The sequence below is a fragment of the Chelonoidis abingdonii genome, chromosome 2 (assembly GCF_003597395.2).
Source record: "Chelonoidis abingdonii isolate Lonesome George chromosome 2, CheloAbing_2.0, whole genome shotgun sequence".
NCBI lineage: Eukaryota > Metazoa > Chordata > Testudines > Testudinidae > Chelonoidis > Chelonoidis abingdonii.
Window position 1 is genome coordinate 59,271,190 of NC_133770.1, and position 26,282 is coordinate 59,297,471.

Sequence of the window (26,282 nt, forward strand, 5' to 3'; positions counted from 1 at the left end):
GGAGCTTGAGGAGGACCCTGTGGACCAGCAGGAATGGTGGAAAGGCGTACAGTAGATGGTTCCTCCACGATATCAGGAATGCGTCTGAGAGGGAGCCTGGGGAGCGCCCCTGGAAGGAGCAGAACACTTGGCATTTTCTGTTCTCGCAGGAGGCAAAGAGGTCTATGTGGGCAAAATCTCACTTCCGGAAAACAGAATGGATAACATCCAGACGAATCAACCACTCGTGAGACAGGAAGGATCTGCTGAGGTGATCCGCCAGAGTGTTCTGAACTCCTGGGAGAAAGGACGCTACCAGATCGCTCGAGTGGTCTATGCAAAAGTCCCAGAGCTGGATGAATTCCTGACAAAGGAGGGAGGAGTGTGTTCCGCCCTGCTTGTTTATGTAAAACATGGCCGTTGTGTTGTCCGAGAACACTGAAACACAACGGCCTTGGAGATGCTCTCGAAACACCTGGCACGCTAGACGAATCGCCCTCAGCTCCTGCACATTGATGTGTAAGGTTAGTTCTTGAGCTGACCAGAGGCCTTGAGTGAGGCGGCCCTTGAGGTAGGCACCCCAACCCAGAGATGACGCGTCCGTGGTTAAGGCCATCGAAGGTTGCAGTGGGTGGAATGGCATCCCTGCACAGACTAGAGTGGAGGTTAGTCACCAGGTTAGGGAGCCTAGAACATTCGGGGGAACAGTGAGTATCGAGTCCAGGCTGTTTCGGTCCGGCCGGTATACTGAGGCAAGCCAGGTTTGGAATGGATGGAGGCGTTGCCTGGTGTGTTTGGTCACGAAGGTGCAGGCGGCCATGTGACCTACTAGGCTGAGACGAGTGCGAGCCAATGTTGTCGGGAAGGTTTGGAGGCCTTGAATAATTGTAGCCATCACTTGAAAACGAGGCTGTGGCAGGCAGGATCTGGCCAGATTGGAGTCCAGAATCACCCCCAATGAAGTCTATTCTCTGCGTGGGTATCAGAGTAGACTTCTCTATGTTGATCATCAGGTCTAGGCTCCTGAATAAGTCTTTGACGATGTACAGGTGATGTCTCACTTGTGACTCAGAGGTCCCTTGAATGAGCCAATCGTCGAGATACGGGTAGACGTGCACGATGCTTGAGGGAGGCGGCAACTACGGCCATGCATTTTGTGAATACTTGCGGAGCCGTGGAAAGGCCAAATGGAAGGACTGTGAACTGAAAATGCTGATGGTTGACCACAAAACGGAGGTGTGGTGGGTAAATTGCGATGTGGAAATACGCGTCCTTCATATAGAGGGTGGCATACCAGTCTCCGGGATCCAAAGACGGGATAATGGTCCTCAGGGATACCATGCGGAACTTCAACTTTATCATGAATTTGTTGAGTCCTCGCAGGTCTAGGATTGGTCGTAAACCTCCCTTTGCCTTGGGAATTAGGAAGTAGCGGGAATAAAACGCCTTGCCCCTTAGGTCTTTTGGTACCTCCTCTATGGCTCCAATGGTTAGGAGTGACTAGACCTCTTGTAAGAGGAATTGCTCATGAGAGGGGTCCCTGAAGAGGGACGAGAAGGGAGGATGGGAAGGTGGGGTTGAAACAAACTGAAGGTGGTATACCAACTCCACTGTGCACAGGACCCAACGATCCGAAGTTAGCTGGGACCATGCAGGGAGGAAATGGGAGAGGCGGTTGTAAAAGGGAGGGGAAGGATCCGGGAAAACAACTGGTGGGGTGTCCTCGGGTGTCCCATCAAAAGTTCTGTTTGGGCCTCGCTGGTGGTTTAGGGGGGGCCTGATTTTGACCTCCCTGTGGGCCAGACTGCCCCCGTCGATTCCCTCGGCCACGCTTTCTGCTGAAGTCCTGTCGTGGCCTAGGCGGGAGGTAAGTACAGTGAGGCTGGGGTTGGAAGGTCCTGCGTTGGGTCACTGGTGTGTGCATCCCCAGTGAGCGCATTATTACGCAATTGTCCTTCAGATTTTGTAATCTGGGATCAGTCTTGTCTGAGAAGAGCCCCTGGCCTTCAAAGGTCAAGTCCTGAATAGTTTGTTGTAATTCAGGAGGAAGGCCTAATACCTGGAGCCAGGAGATACGCCTCATTGTCACTCCTGACGCCAGAGTCCTAGCAGCAGAGTCCGCTGTATCCAGAGAGGCTTGGAAGGAGGTTCTCGCCACTTTCATACCCTCCTCAAGCAGGGCTGCAAATTCTTGTCGAGACTCCTGGGGAAGAAGCTCCATAAACTTCCCCAAGGATGTCCACGTGTTACAGTTATACCTACTTAGGAGGGCTTGTTGGTTTGCCACCCTAAGTTGAAGAATCCCAGCCGAATATATTTTGCAGCCTAGGAGGTCCATGCGCCTAGCCTCCTTCGACTTGGGAGCAGGAGCTTGCTGGCCATGAAGCTCCCTTTCATTCACTGATTGAGGGAGCAAGGAGGTGGGTGTATGTAGAGATAGTCATACCCCTTGGAGGGAACCATGTATTTTCTCTCTACTCCCCTGGCTGTGGGGGGGGATCGAGGCTGGGGATTGCCAAATAGTGTCCGCATTTGCCTGTATAGCGCAGATAAACGGAAGAGCCACTGTAGTAGGTGCATCTGCAGATAGGATGTCCACTACTGGATCCTCTATTTCAGGGACCTCCTCCACCTGCAGATTCATATTCTGCACCACTCGTTTCAAGAAGTCTTGATGGGCCCTTAGATCAATTGGGGGAGGGCTGGAGGAGGATGTTCCTGCCACAGCCTCATCTGGTGAGGAGGAAGAGGAGAGGCCAGGGACAAGAGGGTCCTGTGGGGGCTCCTGTTCTTGAGGAGCGGTATCAGACTCAGGTGGGACCTGGGTGTCTGCAGGCGGTACCGAAGCCTCATCCGTACCCATGGGGGCGGCTTACGGTTGCCTCTGGTGCTCGGTGTTCTGACGGGACAGACCGTGGGGGCAACTGAGGGAGCACTTTGAGCTTGGTGGTATGCCCACGGTGTCCAGAAAGACCACTGATGGGGTCCTTGCTTGTGGCCCTGGCTCTCAGGGAATACATGGCTGGGGACATCGGAGTCACAATCCTGTGGATAGAAAACGCTACCAGCCTGTGATAACACCGAGGTGTGTCTCGATGGCCAAGGTGGTGCTGATAGACCCGAGAGGGAGCCACATCTCGGTTTGGTCTTTCCCAGGATGGCACAGGGGAGCGATACCGGGAACTGTAATGGTACCATGAGCGAGACCGGGACCTGCGACCATAGCGGTACCGGCAGGTCAACAGGGATCTTGAGTCCCTTTGCCTGGAGTGGCTGCGAGATGTGTGGTGCCGTGGACGGTGCCGGGAGTCGGATCGGTACCAGGAGTATCTGGCAGGCAAACGGGAGGCCAAGCGATGCCGCGGAGTGCAACCAGTACCACAATGGAGAGCGGTGCCGGGACTGCGAGCAGCGCCGGGAGCAGGATCGGCGGGATCGAGAGCATCGGTGAGACCGAGATCTTGAACAACGTCTCTCTGCGGGTCCGACGGAGGGCGGCCTCACCAAGACAGGTTTCTCAATGGATTGGATGACCAGCACCGGCGGTGCCGGGGGTTGAGGCTGTGCGGTCTCCATCATGGCTATCAGCTCTCTTGCCGTGGAGAAGGTCTCCGGGATAGATGGGAGAGCAAGCTCAACCACAGTGTGAGCCGGGAAGCTTTCAGGCACCAGACTCAATGGCCCTTGCGGGAACAGAATTAATGGTGCCTCACTCGGTGGTGCCGCACTCGGCGGTACCGCGGCAGATGACGGTGCCGGGCGATCCGTCTTTGATGAGTGCTTCTTTGTGGTGCGGATGGTACCGAAGCAGATGGAGCGCTGTGTTGCTTCCTGGGCCACGGGGACAGGGAGTGGTGCCGAGCAGACGTCGGTGCTGGTCAGGGCCGGTGCCGTGGCTCCTTCGCGGTACCGGAGCGGTCCGGAGCCGAAGGAGCGGTCCGGAGCCGATACAGGCTGTTGAGCGCTCGGTACCGATGTTGCAGGGCTAAGTGCCGCCTCTATGAGGAGCTGTTTCAATTGAAAGTCCCGCTTCTTCTTCGTCCTCAGTTTAAATGACTTACAGATGCTGCACTTGTCAGGAAGGTGGGATTCCTCTAGGCACTTGAGGCAGGAGTTTTGGGGATCCCCTATTGGCATTGGCTTTTGGCACGCTGAGCACGGTTTGAATCCCAGTGCCTTGGGCATGGGCTCACACTGGGGTGGAGGAAAGGGGCTAATCCCCAATCCCCCTTCAACTATATACACTAACTATATATATACAACAACTAACACTAACTATAACTGTAAAACTCGAACTATAAACGCAATTAACAGGAAAGAACGATGAGTAAGCTAGGGAAGTGGAGATCAGCAAAGCCGCGCTCCACAGTTCCAACGACCATCACGGGCGGTAAGAAGGAACTGAGGGGCTGTTGGGTCAGCAGAGATATATATCCGGGACCATAACGGCGCCACTCCAGGGGGCGACCCAGCCGACTCACCGAGTGTTGCTAGGGTAAAAATCTTCTGACAAATGTGCATAAGGCACATGCACACCTGATTGGAATCGATATGAGCAAGCACTCAAAGAAGAATAGTAAGTTACATGCCTAAAGATGGAGTCACAGCTCCAATATTGTCCACACAGATGTCCATGCACAAGAACCATACTGACCACCTAGAAATCAGGTAGTTACACATCTAACTGGGCAATTGTAAGAGCAAGTTATTTTTTTTAAATAATAGAGCTACAATATGTCATAATTTGGTCTTACCACGAGATGCAAAAACCTGAGTGATCAAATGAAATGGGCTAGTAGTCAAGTTTTGTTTTGGGGTATCTCATTCCTGATCTATCTAGTTACTGCACCAAGACTGGTATCTAAACAACAGATTTATAGTGGAGTCTTCTGCATCACAGCAAATATCAACATCTTAGCATTTAATAACTAATTACCCTAAAGGGGGCACTTAAATATTCAATTATTTTTACAAGTCTCAGCATCTCTCCAAGTTTAAGTGAACAGTCAAAGAGTTAATTGTGGCTTTTGTAAGTGATTCTTGAGACAAACAAAAGGAAATGCCTTTGAATAGCATTCTTTCACTACCAAGTCATACAGAAAAACTTCCATTTAGTGAACCATGTATTTGAATTCCTGAGTTGGAAAGATCCCGATAACACATTATAAAAAAGTCAGATGGGGATTAGGGGTACTGATTTCCTTGTCAAAAGCAGCACAGAACAGTCAGGTAGGTGTCTTTAAAAGGATGAGCAAACAAAATCCCTCTGAACTGCTACATGAATCTCTGCAACAAATTTTGTTTCACAACCGTTTATCTCCTTCATTGGGCCAAATCCTGATTCTACTGAATTTAGTGGGGAAGTTGTATCAATCAATTGAATTCATTTAAATTCACTCATTTAGATGTGTGTTCAATCCATCTAAATCCAGCACTTCCACTTTTAATTCAAACAAAGGATTTTTAATCACAGATAAAATATGATGATGTGAATTATTCAAATCACTTGTTTTAAAAAAATAATTTTCAGTAAGAGGTAACATACAATAGGAGAGCACAAACTAGCAACGGGGAACCTCAAGTGTTTTTTGAAGCTTCTGTTTGGGTAAGCACCATAAAGTCTATTTTCCATAAGTCTATATCCACCATAAAGTGGATATAATGCTGAATGTGCCCAAAACTTAAAGGTTTTTGGATGCAGAGTTTTGTTGTTCAGTCCATTATAGTGAGAGGGTCAGCCGCAACCTTCACGGGTGAAATCCTGGCCCCCGAGGGCAAAATGGGAGTTTTGCCATTGATTCAATAGGGCTAGAATTCCACCCCATATCTGGATGTTTCTTTACTATGTTGTTTTCTGTGCTTTTTCATTCGTGTAATTTTTTTCAGGGAAGCAACCAAATGTAATTTTCAAGCCAGATGGCCTGGAAATATAATGCAGATCAGAGTAGAATTTTTTCTACCAAATGACCTAGCAGACCTCAAGTTTTTACTTTATTTTCAATTGTGACAAGTAGGTTTGTTTCACTGTACAGATATATTAGTATTATTCCGTCAACTTTGCAATCATTATAATAATTACTAGGGTCAGATTCTGAAATCCTTATTCACATTAAATAGCATTTTACCCAAGAAATATCATTGGTTATTACTTGAGGGGTAAGGTGAGTAGAAGTGGCTGAATCTGGTTGGTGTATTATCTCTGTCTAGATATTCAAAGCAATATGGGTTGCGACTGGTTCACTAGTTAAACTCAAACAGCATGTGTGCATATGCCAATTTTTTCATTTGTATAACTATTTGTGAGCTGCTGTGTGTAGATAAAAAACAATCAACTAGTTTCTTAATTTCACCGTACCTATTTATTCATACTTTAGATATTAACATTCATGAAAAAGGCACCACTTAGATTTTTTGTTTCATTCATTCCTGCAGAGCTTACTATTTACCATCTGTCTCAATAGCTTTGCTTTTGTAATTTTTACTTTATCCATGCTAGTTTACTGGCTGTTTATGGATTGTTTAAAGAGAAACATAGCAATAATATAGTAATAGCCCATCAGGGAAACCTGTTATTTTATCCTGCATGTCAATATAAATAAACATTAAATCTATACTGAGAACCTGAAACTTAATTTGCATTGTTTATTTTCTTTTCAAGTGCTGCTCCCAAGTCTATTGCATGAGAAATTTTCAACTGTATCAAACCCTGTTTAAATTAAATAATTAGGTAAAAATTACAACTGAATAAAACTGAAATTGACACAATTGACAATTTTATAAGTCAGTTTGCTTACTACAGTGCTTGAATTTAAAGCACAGTAGGTGTAATTACTGTACATGTAAAACATAAAGGACTTTTTCTTTGCTTGCTTGTTAGTCCTGGGGAAACACATCATATATTTTGTGTTAGAGCCTTTCTACATATTATAGTGAAGAAACATCAAAATAAGAAGACACTAGTAATTTAGGTGTTTGCAATTCAACTAATAATTTATATCACGTCTTTTACAAGCCTGAGAGATGAATTACTGCATCAAACTCAATCTATTAGTGTCAGATAAAAGTGAATTTGAAAAGCTTATTCATAAGTGAATGCTAATAATGTAAGTTCTCGAGTTTCTCATTTATCTAATTAAACTGCATAAGTATTCTATAGCCAAATATGGTGCTAACACAAATGGATTTGTTGTACAGATTTGTTGTACAGTATAATGTCAAAGAAGGACAAATGATTCATATGTGATAATCATAGAGAGAGTTTATACTGACTGCATGAGAAGCTTATAGCTCTTTTATACAGGTTTCTGTACTGAAAGAAAATGTCTGCTCTGGATGAAAAACAGGTAGTCATAACTATTTGTTGTACCTTGTAATGGAGGAAAATTTGGATCAACATCAATTTCTTAGCAGGATTTCAAAGCAGAGACATGTGTAGTTCATCTGGTGTCTCAGAGTACTCATTCGCAGAGCGAACCCACAGTAAATTCAGATTATTAATAGACCTTATCTAATGCAACAGATGAGATGTTCTGGAGCACCTAAGCCTCAGAAGACTGTGCTTGACCCTTCACATTAGGCCAATCTTCTCTTTCACCAGATTTATTGTAAGGGCAAAATAAACCCACCATCAACCCATGCTCCGTGGCCAGGACTGCACGTATAGCAAGTGAGCAGAAAGAAGTATGCAGATTTTACCTGCTGAGACATGAAGATTGTATTTAACATTCACATTCGCCATGCAAGACTGCATCCTCTTCTTGACCAAACCTTCTCCCACTCACAGGGGGCCATGCAGTCAGTTGAATTTTACAGCCTTAAGACTGCAGTAAGCTCTTTACCTGGCACTGCTGGGACTGCGCAGGGAGAGAGGAGGAAGGGTAGTAGGCAGGGATTGTTTTATTTTTTGTAAACAACTGTGTTGGCTATCTCTCAATGGGCTGTTGCGCTGGGGAAGGGAGTCAGTGATGGATGTTTTGAGGGCTCCTTTTTATCAAAATTGGAGGTCCCCTTCTTCACAGGTCGTGAGGTTTGCCTAATACAGAAGGGGAGATCACCACTCTCCCCACCTGAACGCCATTGAGACAGGGAAATCTTTGATGCAACGGGGTCTCCTGTCTCCTTTTTCTGGCTGAGACCCTTGAAAAAAATTCCCCATATGCCTGTAAGTCAAGGAACAATCTTCCCCCTTGTACGACCTCAGAGGTGCAGTGCAATTCTCCAGCATTATGCCAAGGGCCAATTGCCATGCTGACAGACTTCATCCCTGGGAAGATTGCAGTGACAAGTCAGCAGCAAAATGCATTGCATGGCTGGTTTCAAGGGAAAATTTCCCCTTGAAATAGGAGCCATCTCTAAGCCTGGAGGTGGTGGGAGGTTCGTGGGAGCACATGTGGGGCAGCCACATATGTGCTGAATATTTCACAAAGTTCTTGTTCCCATTACAAGGAAATCAACAAGAGTTCCTAAGAATGTAATCTAACCTATTCACAATTAGGGAAACACAGTACCAAAAAAACATGAAGACTGCAGCGGGTTATGAAGCAGTAGAGAAATGTAGAGAAATATAGAGAATGAAATATCTGAATATAGAGAATGAATATAGAATGAATATGAATATAGAATAGAATGAATATATGAATATAGAGAATGAATATATATGAATATAGAGATTGAATATAGAATGAATATGAATATAGAATAGAATAGAATATAGAATAGAATGAATATGAATATAGAGAAATGTACATTTTAAGCTAGTGGAACACTTGAAAATATTCAATGCAGATAAGTGAAAACTTATTCTACCCTCCTCTCTAAGCCACCTTCATTTAAATGTCAAAACACCCTCCATGCATTAGCAGTTATAACACTGTTTTCCAGATGATGGTGTAACAAACACATATATCAAACAGAAAATCAGAGTGACACAAAAACAGAAGAGGCAGCTCAATTACCTAAGAAGAGAGTCTTTCTTCTGTCTTTTTTCTCCACTACCATCAGAACTGATACCCTTTCAAACTTTAAAAAGAATTAGTTCCTACCACAATGAATTCCTAATTCTGCACTCCCAAGATAGGCTATTACATCTCATATGGTATGTTCAAAGGTATTTTTAAAATTTAATCTTCAGTTTCTGGGGAATGAGGATCAGATCCTGAAAACACTACCAAGATACTTTCATTAAAGTCAAAGGGACTATGCCTTGTATTAAAATCTAAACCCAATAGTAAATGCAGGATCAATCCCATAATCATGTTCATGTAAAGAGCACCAGTTGTCCTTTAATATCATATATGTCATCAGGTTGAAAAGAAATTTGTGCTTAGATCAAGTGCTTTGGACATGAAAGGACAAAATAGCACCATTCAGTTTTTGAAATGATTAGTACCTCACATATAATGCCTCAATATAAACACTTCAAAGTATAATACCTGGTGCACCTCACAGCACCTTTTATTTCATTTCCACTTTCATCTCAACACAAGGTCAGACTTACATTTTATGCTGATAAAATATTCTAATAGCAAATGTTGTAAGTCTAGTGATTTTGTCACAGAGTAAAACGTTTCAAGAACACTGGTAAACACATGAAGAAAAAGAAATACTTCTGATAGCTACAAATGATTTAGTTATTCATGCTACCAACAGCTGACCAATCAGCTCTGGACTTCTGTCCTTTATTAATGCAGAGATAATGGCAGCAGCAGAATTTATTGTCTCCTGAAGCTTTGGATCATCCTGAAAGAAAAAGGAATGGCCTGTGAGCAATTATGAAAAAAGTTAATCGCACTTAACACGCATTTTAAAATATGCACAATCAGCTTATGATTTCTGACACAAATTCAAAATGTGTTGCATTTACCAGTACAAAAACCTTCCAGAAATGTTGATTGTTTATAAAAGAAAATGTCATACTAATGTCAGTTCTCCAATCTATACCTTAAAAAAAATCTGTAGACAGAAATAGAATGTAAACAAATGGTAATGCAATGCATCTTAATTGTTTCAGGTTAATGGCATGAGATCGCCTCAATTAAGAGATGATCCAAAATGAAACCTTGTTTCCAGACTCCCTCTTCCCAACTTCTCTTTGAAAACTGAACATAACTACAAATTCTGTACACAGCTTTCCAACAGGCAGAAGCAAAACCCAGAATCCTAATACTCTCACACTTTTGGATCCAAATTTAGGTTTAAATTAAACAATGCATTTAAGCATATTCTTAACTTTAAGCATATGCTTACATCCAGTTCTATTCAGCAAAGCACTTAAACATATGACTTCAATGAGATTTAAACATTGGGACCTTAGTGATTTGAGTCTATCTTTGTTCAATCAAAGAAGTTAATCTGCTCTTGGTAGGCAAGTATAAAGGCCAAAAAAGAATGGTACAACATAACTGGCACTCTAGTACAATATGAAGCGCCTTAACAGGAGGTAGAGATCAGTTTTTCAAAGGGAAAACTTTCAGTCTGGCTTCCAAGTGTTCCTAATTATATGCAGATAAAAAGCATAATCTGTATGAGCAATTAGTATCTCCTCCTGCACACTGATTAGATGCCAATAGATGTAGCTGGCAGGAAGTCATTGGTGGGAGTGATATGTGCACAGCCAAGACCAGCCCCAGAGCAAATGGCACCCTAGGCAAGGAGAATGTTCAGCACCACCCTTCCATTTATTAAACTTTTGAATACCTTATTTGTATTGTATTTGTAGCCCATTTCATGACTTTGATTCATGATTTGCATATGATTTTTGCATACAAGACGATAAATTTGCATGCTAAAATCTGTAAATCTGTATTTATTCATGCCTCCTATGCCATGCAAATTAAAAAAACTGTTTCCTCTAAGCATATAGAAACTTTTTAGTTTTAAGAATAACTGAAATGTACCAACATCAACAAACTGAACCAACATTGAGTAGACCAGTATTAAATAGTGTTACAGTAGTGAAAACAGACAGTGAGAGCAAAAGTCTATGTTCTTCAGTTTTAGAAAGTCAAACATTACATGCAAAGTATGGAAAAAGTAGTAAAAATATTTTTTATATTGTTTCGTAGATAGGGGTTCAGTAGATATCTCTAGCTTAAATATGTCCTTTATTAATCACTACTTACACTCTTCAAGCAAGTCCTAAAACACAAATATATTTTCACAATTACACAATAAAACAAGGTTCACAATATTGCAGCTGGGCTCTTACTTCACTTCAGTTCATTCTTATATCTCACTGACTGACTGGCAATGCCTTGCCCCTTATATACCGTGAGGGCATGGCTGACAACATTCTAGGAGGCGTGAGGAAAATGTAGTTCTCAAAAAGTCTAGAAGGTCCCACGAGATTCCACAAACATCCAGAACATTCTAGGAGCTTAGTGAAAAATGAATCCATATACGGAACACCTGAACATGTCACTTCAAACATTCTAGTTTCCCTTTTGTTGCAACAACAAAAACAGCATCCTGAGCCTGATGCCACCCAAGCAGTTGCCTGGGTCACCTACCCCTAAATTCAGCCCTGTGGGCAGCAGTGGAACAAAACTCATATTTCTAAAGAGGAATCAGAAAAGAAGATGCTGAGCCAATGATTATAGATGGCATGTTCAAGAAACCTGGGTTAATGGATAGAGGGAAATGATATAAAGGTGAAGACAGAGTCAAGTGCTGGCTTTTTAAGGAGAGGGACTTCTGCATGGAGAAATGCAGAATGAGTATACAAGTATAGGAGTTAGAAGTTAAAAGTAAAAGGCCTTGAAGTCTAACTGGGAGTGAAAGGAAAATGGATATTGGGCAGGGGGGCAGTGGAGAAGCTCACTGTCTTATGCTCATTTTGAAGAAAATGATGAGAACCAGAGCAGAGAGGGAAGTTGGAAGAACTGGAAGAGAGGGTTTAAAGAGAGGACTGAAGTTAGAGAAGGGATGCTGGGGGTTGTAGTTTTAAGTAGGGCTGTCACGTGATTAAAAAAATTAATCACGATTAATCATGTGATTAAAAAAATTAATCATGATTAATTGCAGTGTTAAAGATGTTTTCTACATTTTCAGATATATTGATTTCAATTACCACACAAAATACAACGTGTACAGTGCTCACTTTATATCATTATTTTGTTACAAATATTTGCACAGTAAAAAACAAAAGAAATAGTATTTTTCAATTCAACTAATACAAATAATGTAGTGCAATCTCTTTATCATGAAAGCTGAACTTATACATGTAGAATTATGTACAAAAAAATAACCACTCAAAAATAAAACAATGTAAAACGTTAGAGCCTCCACATCCGCTTAGTCCTACTTCTTGTTCAGCCAACTGCTCAAACAAGTTTGTTTACATTTGCAGGAGATAATGTTGCTCACTTCTTGTTTTTACAATGTCACCTGAAAGTGACAACAGGTGTTCTCATGGCACTGCTGTAGCCAGCAAAGCAAGATATTTACATGCCAGGTTCACTAGAATTCATATATCAGAGGGCAGCCGTGTTAGTCTGGATCTGTAAAAAGCTGCATCCGACGAAGTGGGGTATTCACTCACAAAAGCTTATGCTCCAATACATCTGTTAGTCTATAAGGTGCCACAGGACTCTTTGTTGGTTTTTGCTAAAATTCATATGTCCCTTCATGCGTCAACCACCATTCCATGCGTCCATGCCAATGATGGCTTCTGCTTGATAACGATCCAAAGCTGTGAAGCCAGATGCATGGTCATTTTCATCATCTGAGTCAGATGCTACCAGCAGAATGTTGATTTTCTTTTTTGGTGGTTGAGGTTCTGTAGTTTCCGTATTGGAGTGTTGCTCTTTTAAGACTTCTGAAAGCATGCTCCAAACCAAATCCCTCTCAGATTTTGGAAGGCACTTAAGATTCTTACATCTTGGGTGGAGTGCTGTAGCTATCTTTAGAAATCTCGTATTGGTACCTTCTTTGCATTTTGTCAAACCCGCAGTGAAAGTGTTCTTAAAATGAACAACATGTGCTGGGTCATCATCCAAGATTGCTATAACATGAAATATATCGCAGAATGCAGGAAACATGCAATTCTCCCCCAAGAAGTTTTGTCACAAATTTAATTAACACATTTTTTTAACAAGTGTCATCAGCATGGAAGCACGTCCTCTGGAATGGTGGCCGAAGCATGAAGCGGCATATGAACATTTAGCATATCTGGCACTTAAATACCTTGCAGTGCCAACTACAAAAGTGCCATGCAAATACCTGTTCTCACTTTCAAGTGACATTGTAAATAAGAAGTGGGCAGCATTATGTCCTGTAAATATTCACAAACTTGTTTGTCTTAGCGATTGGCTGAACAAGAAGTGGGACTGAGTGGACTTGTAGGCTCTAAAGTTTTACATTGTTTTGTTTTTTGAGTGCAGTTTATGTAACAAAAACAATCTACATTTGTAAATTGCACTTTCACGACAAAGAGCTAGCACGACAGTACTTGTATGAAGTGAACTGAAAAATGCTATTTCTTTTGTTTATCATTTTTACATTGCAAATATTTGTAATAAAAAATAATATGAAGTAAGCACTGTACACTTTGTATTCTGTGTTGCAACTGAAATCAATATATTTGAAAATGTAGAAAAATATCCAAAATATTTAATTAATTTCAATTGGTATTATATTGTTTAACAGTGAGATTAAAAGTGCGATAATTGTTTTAAATCGTGATTAATTTTTTTGAGTTAATCATGTGAGATAACTGCGATTAATCAACAGCCCTAGTTTTAAGATGATAAGGGAATAAAGCAGAGCTATTCTGTTATACATTGGCTCATCCCAGGTAAGTAACTTTATCTGCTGCTTATCTGAGATGCACAGGGTCAGCCTAGAATTTTGCCCTAAAATTACATTTTTGAAAACAGTTGTTGTGTATATAGAGAAAATATGGTAATCCCTAGATATAGTATCCATTTCACGTATTTTTGATACCTAGGAGGGTTAGTCAGTGTTATTTACTAGTAGTCTGTAAAATTCTCTGAGTTAAATCCTGTACTTCTTACTCAGACAAAACTCCCAATTAGCACAGGGGAGTTCTGGGTAAACAAGGAGTGCAGAACTGGCCTCATAGGGCCTGATTCTCCAGTGTCTTTCATCTTGTGTAGACATTTACACACTTATGCAAAGTAGGTGTCAGAAGATGCCATTCTGGTTTTTGCGCACTTTGCACAGGTGTAAATGATGGCACAAGGTGCAACGGATGGGGAATCAGGCCCATAGGGCCATACAAACATTTTAATTGTTTTCCAGATTTAGTAACACACTTCTTGAAATTCAGCAGGAACAACCTCTGGTCTCCACTTTGTTTAATTTGTGGTTGCAGTGTGGAGAGGTGCTTCACAATTACAGACATTACGTTTTCTAAATGGGCTTCCAGCCATATCTGAAGTTGGCCAAAGTTGTATACTCTTGTTTTTTTAAAGGAGAAATAAAAATACACCTGGCCAGGAATGCTCTTAATGTTTCTCCTAATAAATCTTTCCACATCCTCTGTTGGTTACTGGATTCTATACACATTCCTTTGTTGTAATAAATTATTTCAGTTTTTGTACCTGAAAGGAAGCGAGAGACGAAAATTTAGCTTCCAATATTTTAAAGCAAGGGACTGAAAGTGACATTGTGAGGTCCAATTTGACTGAAAAAATAGTTTTAATAAAAGCTTTTACCAAACCTACAGCCGACTGAAAGATTTTTCTGATTATTTTAAAATTCCAAGGGAAAGATTTGAAAAAGGAAATCCTCTGAGGTATTTGCAACCCACTCACTGCAGCAATGTGGTGTGTAGAGGAAGCTAAAAACAAGAACCTAATTAGAAACTGAGGAGTCTATTCTTCTTTATGTAGGAGGAAAGAACTACAAAACCTAAACAGCTTAAATAATTAAAAGTAATACTGATTTTTAAAATTCTTTCACTCTTAATAACCTAAACTGTAACACAATTAAGGAAATCTGTTGGTTCCTTTTTAATATGTTTAGCCTAACAATTTCCTTTTAAAATCAATCTTTGAGAACTATTGGAACATTTGAGCTGCCATTCCAGTTCAGACCATCATTCCATCCAGTCTGGTATCTTGTCTTTGATCGTGACCAGCAGCAGATGCATTATAAGAATATGTAATACTCAGTGATAAATCTGGGTATATTCTGATATAACTTGTTTTATTTAAACACCTATACCAGTTCCTCATCCTGGAATGAGATGGTCAAAGCATGCAGGACAATACCTTCTTCCAGGAATTTCAGACCGACACTAATGCCTGGTTTCCAGGGAGAAACTCTGCCTCAAGAATAGACTCTAATTAGAACCCAAGGCAGACAAACTCTTCTGCTGTTTGCACAGCTCCCACTTTCCTAAAGCTGTCTCTATACAGAAACTCAAATAGCTCAAAACTAACAACACAGTATGCTTTTCCAAAACTCAAAACGCTTGCATATGAAGAATCAGTACTGTGGTATCTGACTGTCTTGGTATCTCCTGGAATAATCCTTTCTATTGCTCTTCCCTGGGCCTTTTCTATTTCTGCTATAACTTTTTTATAGTTACAGTGGTTAACTTTTTGGTAGCCAACCCTGAATATGGTATTCATAACACTAACTTGTGAAATGATAGGATTGGAAGGGACCTCGAGAGGTCGTCTAGTCCAGTCCCCTGCACTTATGGCAGGATTGTTATCAAGACCATCCCTGACAGGTGTTTATCTAGCCTGCTCTTAAAAATCTTCAATGATGGAGATTCCACAACCTCCCTAGGCAATTTATTCCAGTGTTTAACCGCCCTGACAGTTAGGAAGATTTTCCTAATGTCCAACCTAAACCTCCCTTGCTGCAATTTAAGCCCATTGATTCTTCTCCTATCCTCAGAGGTTAATGAAAACAATTTTTCTCCCTCCACCTTGTATTTGTATTATGTATTTATTAATTATGTATTTGTATGATGTATTTTCTCACTTCTCCTTCTATTTGTATTATATATTTAAAAACAGTTATGTCCCCTCTCAGTCTTCTCTTCTCCAGACTAAATAAACCCAATTTTTTTTTTAGTCTTCCCTCATAGATCATGTTTTCTAGACTTTGAATCATTTTTGTTGCTCTTCTCTGGACTTTCTCCAATAAGTCCACATCCTTCCTGAAATGTGGCACCCAGTACTATACACAGTACTCCAGTTGAGGCCTAATCAGCGCGGAGTAGAGCAGAAGAATTACTTATTGTATCTTGCTTACAACACTCCTGCTAATGCATCCCAGAATGATGTTTGCTTCTTGCAACAGTGTTACACGGTTGGTTCATATTCAGCTTGTGATCCACTATAGCCCCCACATCCCTTTTTGCAGTATTACTTCCTTTTGTATGTGCAACTGATTGTTCCTTCCAAAGTGAAGGAATGGTAACGTTATGGTAATAATGGTCATGTTATCTTTTCAGTGTTCTGCTCTATCTTTTCCTGAATCTATCCTGATGATTTCATTGCTTTTCAGACCATTGGTGTTTACTGAACTAATATTTGCATTGAGCCATAATGATACCTAACTATTTCCCAAGTGGCTACAGTTAATTTGGAATCCATCACTGTTTACACAGAACACAAACTAGAATTCAAATGACAAAAAATGAAAAGTTTAAGAGCTCTCTTAATTTAAAGAGGAGCTAGCAAGTGAACATATGAAGCCCCATAGGTATACCCTGAGAACTGCAAAATTTCCGACACTTGCAGTGTCATTCTTGGAATTAACGCTGAATAAAATGGGTAGTGCATTCACGGAGGCCTCAGTAAGGATGCCAGGATCAATCTAATTTACCACCCTAGTCCCATCCTACACACAGGCCCCCAAGCACACTTTGTATTCAGTGGTACAGTCCTGAATCTTTCCAAAATCTCATTACTGGTTGCAGAAAGCCAAATAATCAAGTAGAGTTGGGCTTCACATGGCTAGTTGCTTGAGAAGTTTAGATGCAATGTAAACCATGGCACAAAATAGGATGTAAGAACAAAACACTCAATAGAGATCTTGTATGCAGCCCTCAATAGTTATCTCACATTATTGCCCACCCACTGTTCAGTTCAGTACATTTAGAGGATAAAATGTACTACTCATTCAATGCTTATAGATTAAGCAAGACTAGTTCTTTTACTTAACAAAAGTCTTCAAAGTCTGATTCATAGGCAGAAATACCTTTATAAATTAATACGATTAACTTTCTACTAACAGTGGCAGATTAGTCACTGGGCCAATGGGGCCTGTGCCCAGGTGCCGCAAACGACTGTGGCCGTCCCCCGGAAAAAATCTGCCACCACTGGAAGGCTGGAGCCCCAGCCACCAGGGCAAAGGAAGCCCCCATGCCCTGACTCTGCTCTGTTGCAGCAGCTGCCAGATGGGGGAAGCCCCCACCCAGTGGTCCCCAAGCCCATCCCCAGCAGAAGCTATGGGACAGGGACCCCATCCCTGGCAGAAGCCGTGAGGCGGCAAGGCAAGGCCCTCCCATCAATGGACCTCGACCCATCCTCAGCAGACGCCGTAGGGTGGCAGGGAAAACTCTCCTGCCAGAGAGTGAGTGGGGCAGAAGTGCCAGGCAGGCAGGGCAGGAGAAACCCCAGTACCCCAACCCTGGTTCCCTGCAGAACCGCGGGGAGTGGCAGAGGAAGCCTCAGCACCCAGACTCCTGTGCAGCACTGGGACTGGAGGAGCTTTCACTCCCCACTGCAGCCTCAGGGCTGTGTCATGGGAACAGAGCTTCTCTGGTCCTGGGGCTGCAGTGGACGGGAGTGGGGAGGGCAGCAGGCAGAAAGGAGCAGAAGGGGTTATGGAGCTGCAGTGGAAGAGAGAACCTGGGTGGAACAGGGTCAGCCCCAGGGAAAGGGCAGAAAGGGGCTGTGGGTACAGCCGCAGGCTGAAGGGGCAAAACGGGGGCAAGGCTGCAGGTGGAAGGGGTGGGGAGGGGCCCCCACTGGTGCAGGTCCAAGGCCCCAGGGAAACCTTAATCTGCTTCTGTCCTATCATTTCATCCGGTTGATTTAAGTAAGTCCCTTGTAAAAACTCTTTTCTTGGCCCTTAATAAAAGGATTTTTTTATTGTTGAAATAACTACATTTATATACCAAGAACAAAACTTTTATCACTTTATTTTTTAGTACATTGAAAAAGAAAGAATCATAGAATATCAGGGTTGGAAGGGACCTCAGGAGGTCATCTAGTCTAACCCCCTGCTCAGGGCAAGACCAATCCCCAGACAGATTTTTGTCCTGGATCCTTAGGGAGCTCCCTCAAGGACTGAACTCACAAGCCTGGGTTTAGCAGGCCAATGCTCAAACCACTGAGCTATCCCTGCCTCCCTCCCTTAAAACATTGCCAACTTTATAAATCATAAATCCATATTACAAAACTTTGATTCCAAAATAATATCCACTTTCTGTACATTGTTAAATAGTGAAAAATTCCAAACAAGTACTATCATATAATGATTGTCATTCACATTCATAATGTACATGATGTAGAGCTGTTAGGTTTAAGAGATTTTCGGTCTACAGATGAGGCTGGTAAGGGATACAGCAGCAGAGTTAAAAGTAGTGTTTGGAACGTGCAATGAGATAGTTCACCCCTGTGCATTTATTTAAGAACTAGGAGGATATTATAAAATGTATTGGCATTCTCTTAACTGTTTATTTCCATACTTTAACATGTTTAGGACTTTTTTTTTTAACTGGAATTGATATACTTTTTTTTTTACTGCTTGACATGTATGGCAATATTGAGATGAAATATATGTATATTCGTTCATTAGCCCATTCATTTATAAGCCGATCCCCCAAAATGGATAGGTAAAAATAGCAAAAACTGTATGACCCTTTCATAAGCCAACCCTCTATTTCAGGGGTTGGAAAACTTTGGCTCCCGGACAATAAGGGTAAGCCACTGGTGGGTTAGGACGTTCTGTTTACCTGGAGCATTCACAGGCATGGAGCCCCTCAGCTCCCAGTGGACGCGGTTTGCTGTTCCCAGCCAATGGGAGCTGCAGGAAGTGGTGCCACTTCCTGCAGCTCCCATTGGGTGGGAACAGTGAACCGCGGCCACAGGGAGCTGAGGGGCTCCACGCCTGCAGATGCTCCAGGTAAACAAAATGACAACGTATTAGATATTCAATTCAATGATTCCATAGAGTTTAAAATCATCAAATTTTGGTGTAGACCATTTATAATATAATATTCGGCTTAGGAACGAGTATATACGGTAACTAGCTAATTTAAAGCATAGCATGAGAAATTTATCTGACACCCATCAACATGAGGACTTAGCCTGCTATTCCCGGTGAAAAATATCTGTGCAGGTATCCTCTCTGTCTCTTAAAACCACAGACCTTTTAATATGACAGGGGTTCTTAAATTTCATTGCATCACGACCCCCTTTGGACATGATCTCAGGAGGGGAGGGGACTGCTGCCCAAGCCCCGCCACTCTGAGTGGGGAGGGGGAGCCGAGCCCCTCCGCTCTAAGTAGGGGAGGAGGGGGTTGGAGCTTGGGCTTCAGCTTCAGCTCTGGGTCCCAGTAAGGCTAATGCTGGCCCTGGAGACCCAACTAAAATGAGGTCACAACTCACTCTGGAGTCCCGACCCACAGTTTGAGAACCACTGATCTAATTTAATGGCCTACCTCCCCTTAAAATGCTTCCATGCTACATTTTTACTCATGCCACTTGCCAAAGGACCTACTGAGAAATGACATTTCAGACATAATACCAATGCAATTGTTTACCTCAATAAGAAGATATTTAAGCAAATAATTTAGAGAGAAAAGAAAATTTTCACTGAACAGCTTTAGTTTTCCTTTCAAATAATACACAACAAATTAATGTAGCATTTGGGTTCAAATATAAAGTACAATATGGTAGGATCAGAACACAAATAGTACACAGGAGACAGACTGCAGGCAATGAACTTTCAATCCAATCGAGTACTTTTTCACTTCCACACTAACACTAGATCATTATTCACTATATCATAACTTGATACTTATTCTTACACGAACTACAGTGCATACAGGTATTGTCTGTCATGAGTAACTAGCAAGCCATCAACTTTTGAACTTACTGTTTACAAAGTAGCAGAAAATAAAACTAAGCAGGACAATAATTCCATTTATTGATTCTTGGAAGCTTCTGGAGCTGATGCTAATACAAGAGAAAATATTGTTCAACCCCAAAGCTTCAATATTACTTATCCTGGCAAGGTCTACGTGACTTCCCTGCCCTCATTCTTTTCATGTCTCTCTAGTTTTTGTAAAAGCGTTGTTATAGTAATTACTTTAAAAAACAGTTCTGTGACAAACAAAACAAAACACACCTTCCACAACAACAACAACAAAGGAGTGTCTTGTAAAGCACAGTCTTCTAACGTCTGCCCTTTGTGGTTCAGGCACAGGGAATGAGAGTCAGGAGAGTTTGGTTCTTTCATTCCCCATTTACTATCCTCAGCTGTACGCACCTGGCTTCACCAACTGTGCTAGCAGTCATACCAGGCACTACCATCCATTCCTCTTCCTGTGTTCAATAAAGTGACCATATGCTTGAATTGGCAGCCAATTCTCCCACTTGTATGTGACTAGTACAAAAGTATTGTAAAAAATCAGTTGTTTACAGATGTGTTTGTTTAATAAAAGTGGAAGAATATTGTATACAGTATATGTGAGGAGTCTGTGGGGTGGATTCTTAGTGTAAGATATTGCCTACTAAAGGTGGTGTATTATTAATTATTGTTTATTAAATGTGTTATGGTAGTGTATACAGGCTGCATCCAAAATCAGGGTCCCACAGTGCTAGGCACTCTGAAACCATATTGTAAGCTTTTTAGGAGCAAGGACTGTTTCTTATTATCAAAATAGACACGATGAGAGTTGGAAAAAAAAGGTATAAATCTGAGTCCCTTTCTTCTCCCCATGAGGTATGAATGTTGTCTCAACAGTGCTCCAAATCTTTAAAATCTGAGCCTGGGACAAAGCCTATAGAAATTATTTAGTTTTTCCACTGACTTCAGTGGGCTTTGGGTCAGGCCCATAGGCACTGACAAATTCACATGGGATTTCAGTACAGGTCTCCCACAGAGTAGTGCATAGTAGTGTTTCCTTCTGCAAAACTTCTGTTGACTGATGGACTGCGTTAGTCTGTAAATGATTTCAATTGCTGGGATGTTATGTTTTGTGGGAGGCCAGAAATGCCTCGCAGACCCACCTCACACATGCATTCAGAGAAACTCATTCCTGGCCTCTCACTACACATAAACACCCCAGTCATCCAAATCATTTACAGACTACTATAGTACAACTGGCCCCATTAGAAGCCTGAGTGACTGTATGGCTCATGTAAGGAAGTTCCTGACACATGGAGCTAGCAGCATAGTGAAATCTGCTTAACACAGTCCTAGGCAGTTTTCCTTTATAGGTAAAACCATGTGTAAAGTACATCAGAGATCAGCATTATTTGATGACTGTAGCTCTCCCTACTAGACAGACAGAGAGAGCCAGCAGAACATAGAAAGGAGAAAGTGGGAAGAAGTGGAGAAAGAGAGAGATTACCAGAGAAAGAAGGAAAGATAGAGGCAATAGAAGTGTTCTAATATTGTTTTACTCAGACAGTTTTTTTTAAAAAAGGTGAACAAAACTTACATTTTGGTACTCAAGTAGACTTCTATATAATAAAACACACACACCCCCACCTTCCTGATAAGTAATCTAAGGAGATTTGGGAGATATCAAGGGGAGAGTTATTTCATTTTTAAAAATCCTGGGAATGAGAGAGAGAAATATTCTACTTCCTACTTATTTTCTAGTGGCCAGGATGATACTGACTCCCACTCTCTCACTATTTAAAATCTATTGGGGATCTTTTCTAGATAACCAAACTAGCCAGTCTGTTTTCTAACACGATTTAATTTCATATTCATCATCTTTCAGCTTGTTCTAAACAATTACTTCTGCTACTGAGTGAGAACACAATACAAATACGCCCTGTAGTAACAACAGACTAATATACAAGGAGGGAACAGACGTATATGAACTCACACTTCTTAAGCAGTTACTGTTCCTAGATTCTACAGGAGAAGAGACCATTGTGATCATCTAGTCTGACCTCTTGTACAACACAGGCCATAGCGTGTCCCCAAAATAATTCCTGGAGCAGATCTTTCAGAGAAAAAATCCAATCATAATTTAAAAATTGTCAGTAAGAATCCACCACTACCTTTTGGTAAATTGTTCCAATGGTCAATTACTCTCACAGTTAAAAATTTGAGACTTATTCTCAGTCTGAATTTATCTAGTTTCAACTTTCAGCCATCGGGTCATATTATACCTTTCTCTGCTAGGCTGAAGAGCCCATTATTAAATATTTGTTCCCATGTAGGTACTATAGGGTGAAATTAAGTCACCCCCTTAACCTTCTCTTTGTTAAGCTAAATAGATTGAGCTCCTTCAGTCTATCACTATAAGGCGTGTTTTCTAGTACTTTAATAATTCTCAGGGCTTTTCTCTGAACCTTTCCAATTTTCCAATACCCTTCTTGAATTGTGGGCACCAGAACTGAACACACAGTATTCCAGCAGCAATCACAATAGTGCCCGACACAGAAGTAAAACAATCTCTTTAGTCCTGTTCAAGATTTCCATTTATGTATCCCAGATCCCATTAGCTCTCTGGCCACAACTCACTTTGGGAGCTCATGTTTAGCTGATTATCCACCACAACCCCCAAATCTTTTTTTCATTTCCATTTAGCCATATTAAAATGCACATTGTTCATTTTTGCGCAGTATACCAAGCAATCCAGATTGCCCTAAATCAGTGTCCTGTCCTTTTCGTTATTTACCACTCCTCCAATTTTTGAATCATCTGCCCAAAATCAGTGATGGTTTATATTTTCTTCCAGGTCATTGATAAAAATATTAAATAGAGTAGGGCCAAGAACAAATTTTTGCAGGACCTCACTGAAAACAGACCTGCTAGATGATGATTCTCCGTTTACAGTTACATATGAGACTATCAATTAGGCTGGTTTTTAATCCATTTAATGTGTGCCATGTTAACTTTATATTGGTCTAGATTTTTAATCCAAATGTTGTGTAGTATCCAGTCAAATGCATTCCAGATGTCTAAGTATATTACATCAATACTATTACTTTGTAAGAATAATCAATCTCTTGTTCTTATATCTACTGTAGAAGGATCCTTATAAAGACTTGTCATTAGGAAATGCTATACAAATAGGAACATTTAATTTTTAGACCAATTTGTAAGAAAACCATAACTTGCAGAATGCGTGCAAAATGCCAGAATATGAAACAGTGATCTTCTAATATAAATGGAGTAGAACTGTACTTGGGAGTCAAGGTCTTAATGCAGGAGGGTACCTAAATAAAGGAGGTCAGACTAGGTGATCACAATGGTCCCTCTGGCCTTATAATCTGTGAATGAAAAGGCATTTTCAGGTTATGGTGATTATAACAGAAAAATTATATAAATTGTAGCAATTTTGAATACATCAGTTTGATTTTTCACTTTTATTTTTGTACAAAATGTGGGTTGTTCTGCTGTCAGTTTCAAAACAAAAATTGACTATAATAGAGTGTACACACCTAGAATCAAGTTGCTAAAACAAAAAAGTACAGACCATTAAATGTTTTAGTTGTTATGGATAATAGACTCTGGCATATAAAGGTACAAGCTCTGTTTTATACTGAAAACCGATGGACATTTGTTTTATGATCTTAACATTATTAACAGTATGCAGAAACACTGAGCAACATTTAATTATTATTGTACCAAAATGGAAAGGTCTTTGTTGAGAGTGAGCAATGCATTCGAATCTCCTGTGGGGCACTGAAAAATAGTGCAGAGGAAATGTTAGCATTTTTTCCATTCCCTCAGCCTAATGCAAACTTCTTTGGTTTCCTGAATGTACTGATTTCATAAAGAATAATCTAAATGTTAAAACAGAACACCTTCCCCTCTAAAAATAGAAAAGAAGGCTACAAAAAACTTGTATACATTTTAATTTACTTGTTTCTAATTAGTCATTAAAATCTGCATTAAATACAACTCCTGTCAGCTGTAAGTAATTTGAAATACCAGCATAAGGTTGCGGTAATTACTTAATTGATTAGAAACATTCCCCTTGATTCTAGGTAATTTGTTTAAGATGGTTCACAGGAAATGCTGTACAGTATGTAACAAAACAAAATGAAAAAGTCTCCTCTGGGGAGAATAATAAACTGAACACAAGACTGAGGGGAAACCACATGCGAGAGCATCCTCTGGGCTCTTGTTTATGTTGCCCTTTGCTGTGGTGCTCAATCGTTTTGGGCAACAATACCAGTTTAGTAGATTAGAGGCCAGATTCCAATCTCAGTTACCCAGTGTAAACCAAAGTAACTACATTGCCATCAACAGAGTTACTCTGGTATTACACTGGTATAGCTGAGAAAGGGCCCAAGTCTTCAATTACACGCACATGCTTGCTGCATACTACACTATGTGCTCTAATTTCCTGCGGTGTCGACTGTTCTCTCATGATGTCAAGATCAAGGTTTGGAGCAGCCCAAGGTTTACTGTGTGCTTGTGTGCAGAAAACAATGAGATGCGGGCAGTAGCAGGCACAATATATTCTACACCGCAGCTGGAAGTAAGTCTTCCAGCACAGGGTGACAGACTTGTGCCAATGGTGCTTGAGCTAGCAAGCTAAAAATAGAGGTAGATATTGCACCTGACCTTTGAGTCTGAGCTCGGGTGGCTACCCTGAACCTTCACTGGAGCCGCAATGCCCACACTTCCTTTTATTCAAGTGGAGCTAGTGTGAGTTTGTCTATCGGGGCTGGAAGGTTCACTCCCGGCTGCAGTACAGCGATACCACAGAGGCTCACCGTTAAGGGTTTGGTGCCGCAAAATTCCCTAGACAGATAGTTTCAGTGGGAGTTGAGTGCACAGTTCTCTGCACTTTGGAGCATCAGGCCCTAATGTAAAAAGGGACAGTCTAGTGACCAAGTCATAAAACCTTCATACTTTAATTGCATTTTGAAGTCAATGGAGCTACTTTGACTTACGCCAGCCGAATTGCAGCTTAATATTTAAAATTAAACATCTAGTCAAGCAACTTTCATCTTATCATTCACATTCCTCTTTAATGATATCAAAATATGAAGCACCATATATTTATTTTAAATTTTGGAAAAGTATGAAAAAATAAGCTCTAGTTACCAGTATTTACATAAGATAAAATAGCTGATTATTGCCATGTTTGTAGACTCCAATACCATCACGTTAGCTGGCAAACAAAGGAAGAGAGAGGAATTAAAAAAGGCATATAGCAGATTTGGTTTAGGTTAGTGTTTCTGTGGCATCTCACATTGTCATACAGCCGTTTCCTCCCATCCTACCAACAGGAATAGTCAAGGACATACAGTATTCCACCTACTGGAAAACAAGAAAACAAAAGAATCAAGACAATAAAGGCAAAGCCAAGAGCTGTCTGTAGGGCCTCAGGCTACGTCCACACTACGGCATAATTTCAAATTAGCTAAAACTGGTTTTATTAAACAGATATTAAAACATCGATTGTGCGCATCCACACTAGGCACATTAATTCGACGGTGTGCGTCCATGGTCCGAGGCTAGCGTCGATTTCTGGAGCAGAGCACTGTGGGTAGCTATTCCGTAGCTATCCCATAGTTCCCTGTCTCCTCCGCCCCTTGGAATTCCGGGTTGAGAGCCCAGTGCCTGATGGGGCGAAAATCATTGTTGCTGGTGGTTCTGGGTACAGCCTCACCCCTCCCTTTGTGAAAGCAGCAGACAACCATTTCACGCCTTTTTCCCTGGGTGAACTGAGCAAACGCCATAGAACTGCAAGCATGGACCCTGCTGAGATCACTAACACAATTGTGGACGTTGTAAACACCTCGCGCATTCTCGTGCTGTCTATGGTGAACCATGAACTGCAAAGGCAAGTGAGGAGGAGGCAGCTACGGCAGCGCGGTGACGAGAGCGACGAGGACATGGACACTGAATTCTCCCTAACTGCGGGCCCCTGCGTTTTGGAGCTACTGCTGGTAATGGGGCAGCTTCTACCCATTGAGTCTAGCTCATGAACGCCCCGATTTTTTGGGCTGCGGAAACCTTGATCCCGCAGAGTTAGATGTATTAGCACAATATGTCATTCTTTCCTCTTCTTCTGGCCCTCTGCTTCTTTGCTTCGTGGTTCATCTTCTTTCTCTACTTCCCTTCTCTTCACCGCTGCTGCTGGCGTTCTGTTGTAAGCACAGGAG

At 41.5% G+C, this 26,282-nt stretch overlaps 1 protein-coding gene across 3 annotated transcripts in view; it reads right to left on the minus strand.

Annotated features, from left to right (window-relative positions):
• CRPPA (CDP-L-ribitol pyrophosphorylase A) overlaps positions 1 to 26,282 on the minus strand; it is a 209,687-nt gene that overhangs the window by 17,582 nt on the left and 165,823 nt on the right. For 2 of the 3 annotated variants that reach the window (XM_032801428.2, XM_032801427.2), the window contains exon 10: positions 9,405 to 9,717. The exons of the other annotated variant lie outside the window; for it this stretch is intronic. In XM_032801428.2, the coding sequence (XP_032657319.1) occupies positions 9,613 to 9,717 (105 nt within the window). In that variant the 3' untranslated portion in view covers positions 9,405 to 9,612. Of the gene's footprint in view, positions 1 to 9,404; positions 9,718 to 26,282 lie in introns of those variants that run through there. 3 annotated transcript variants of the gene reach the window in all.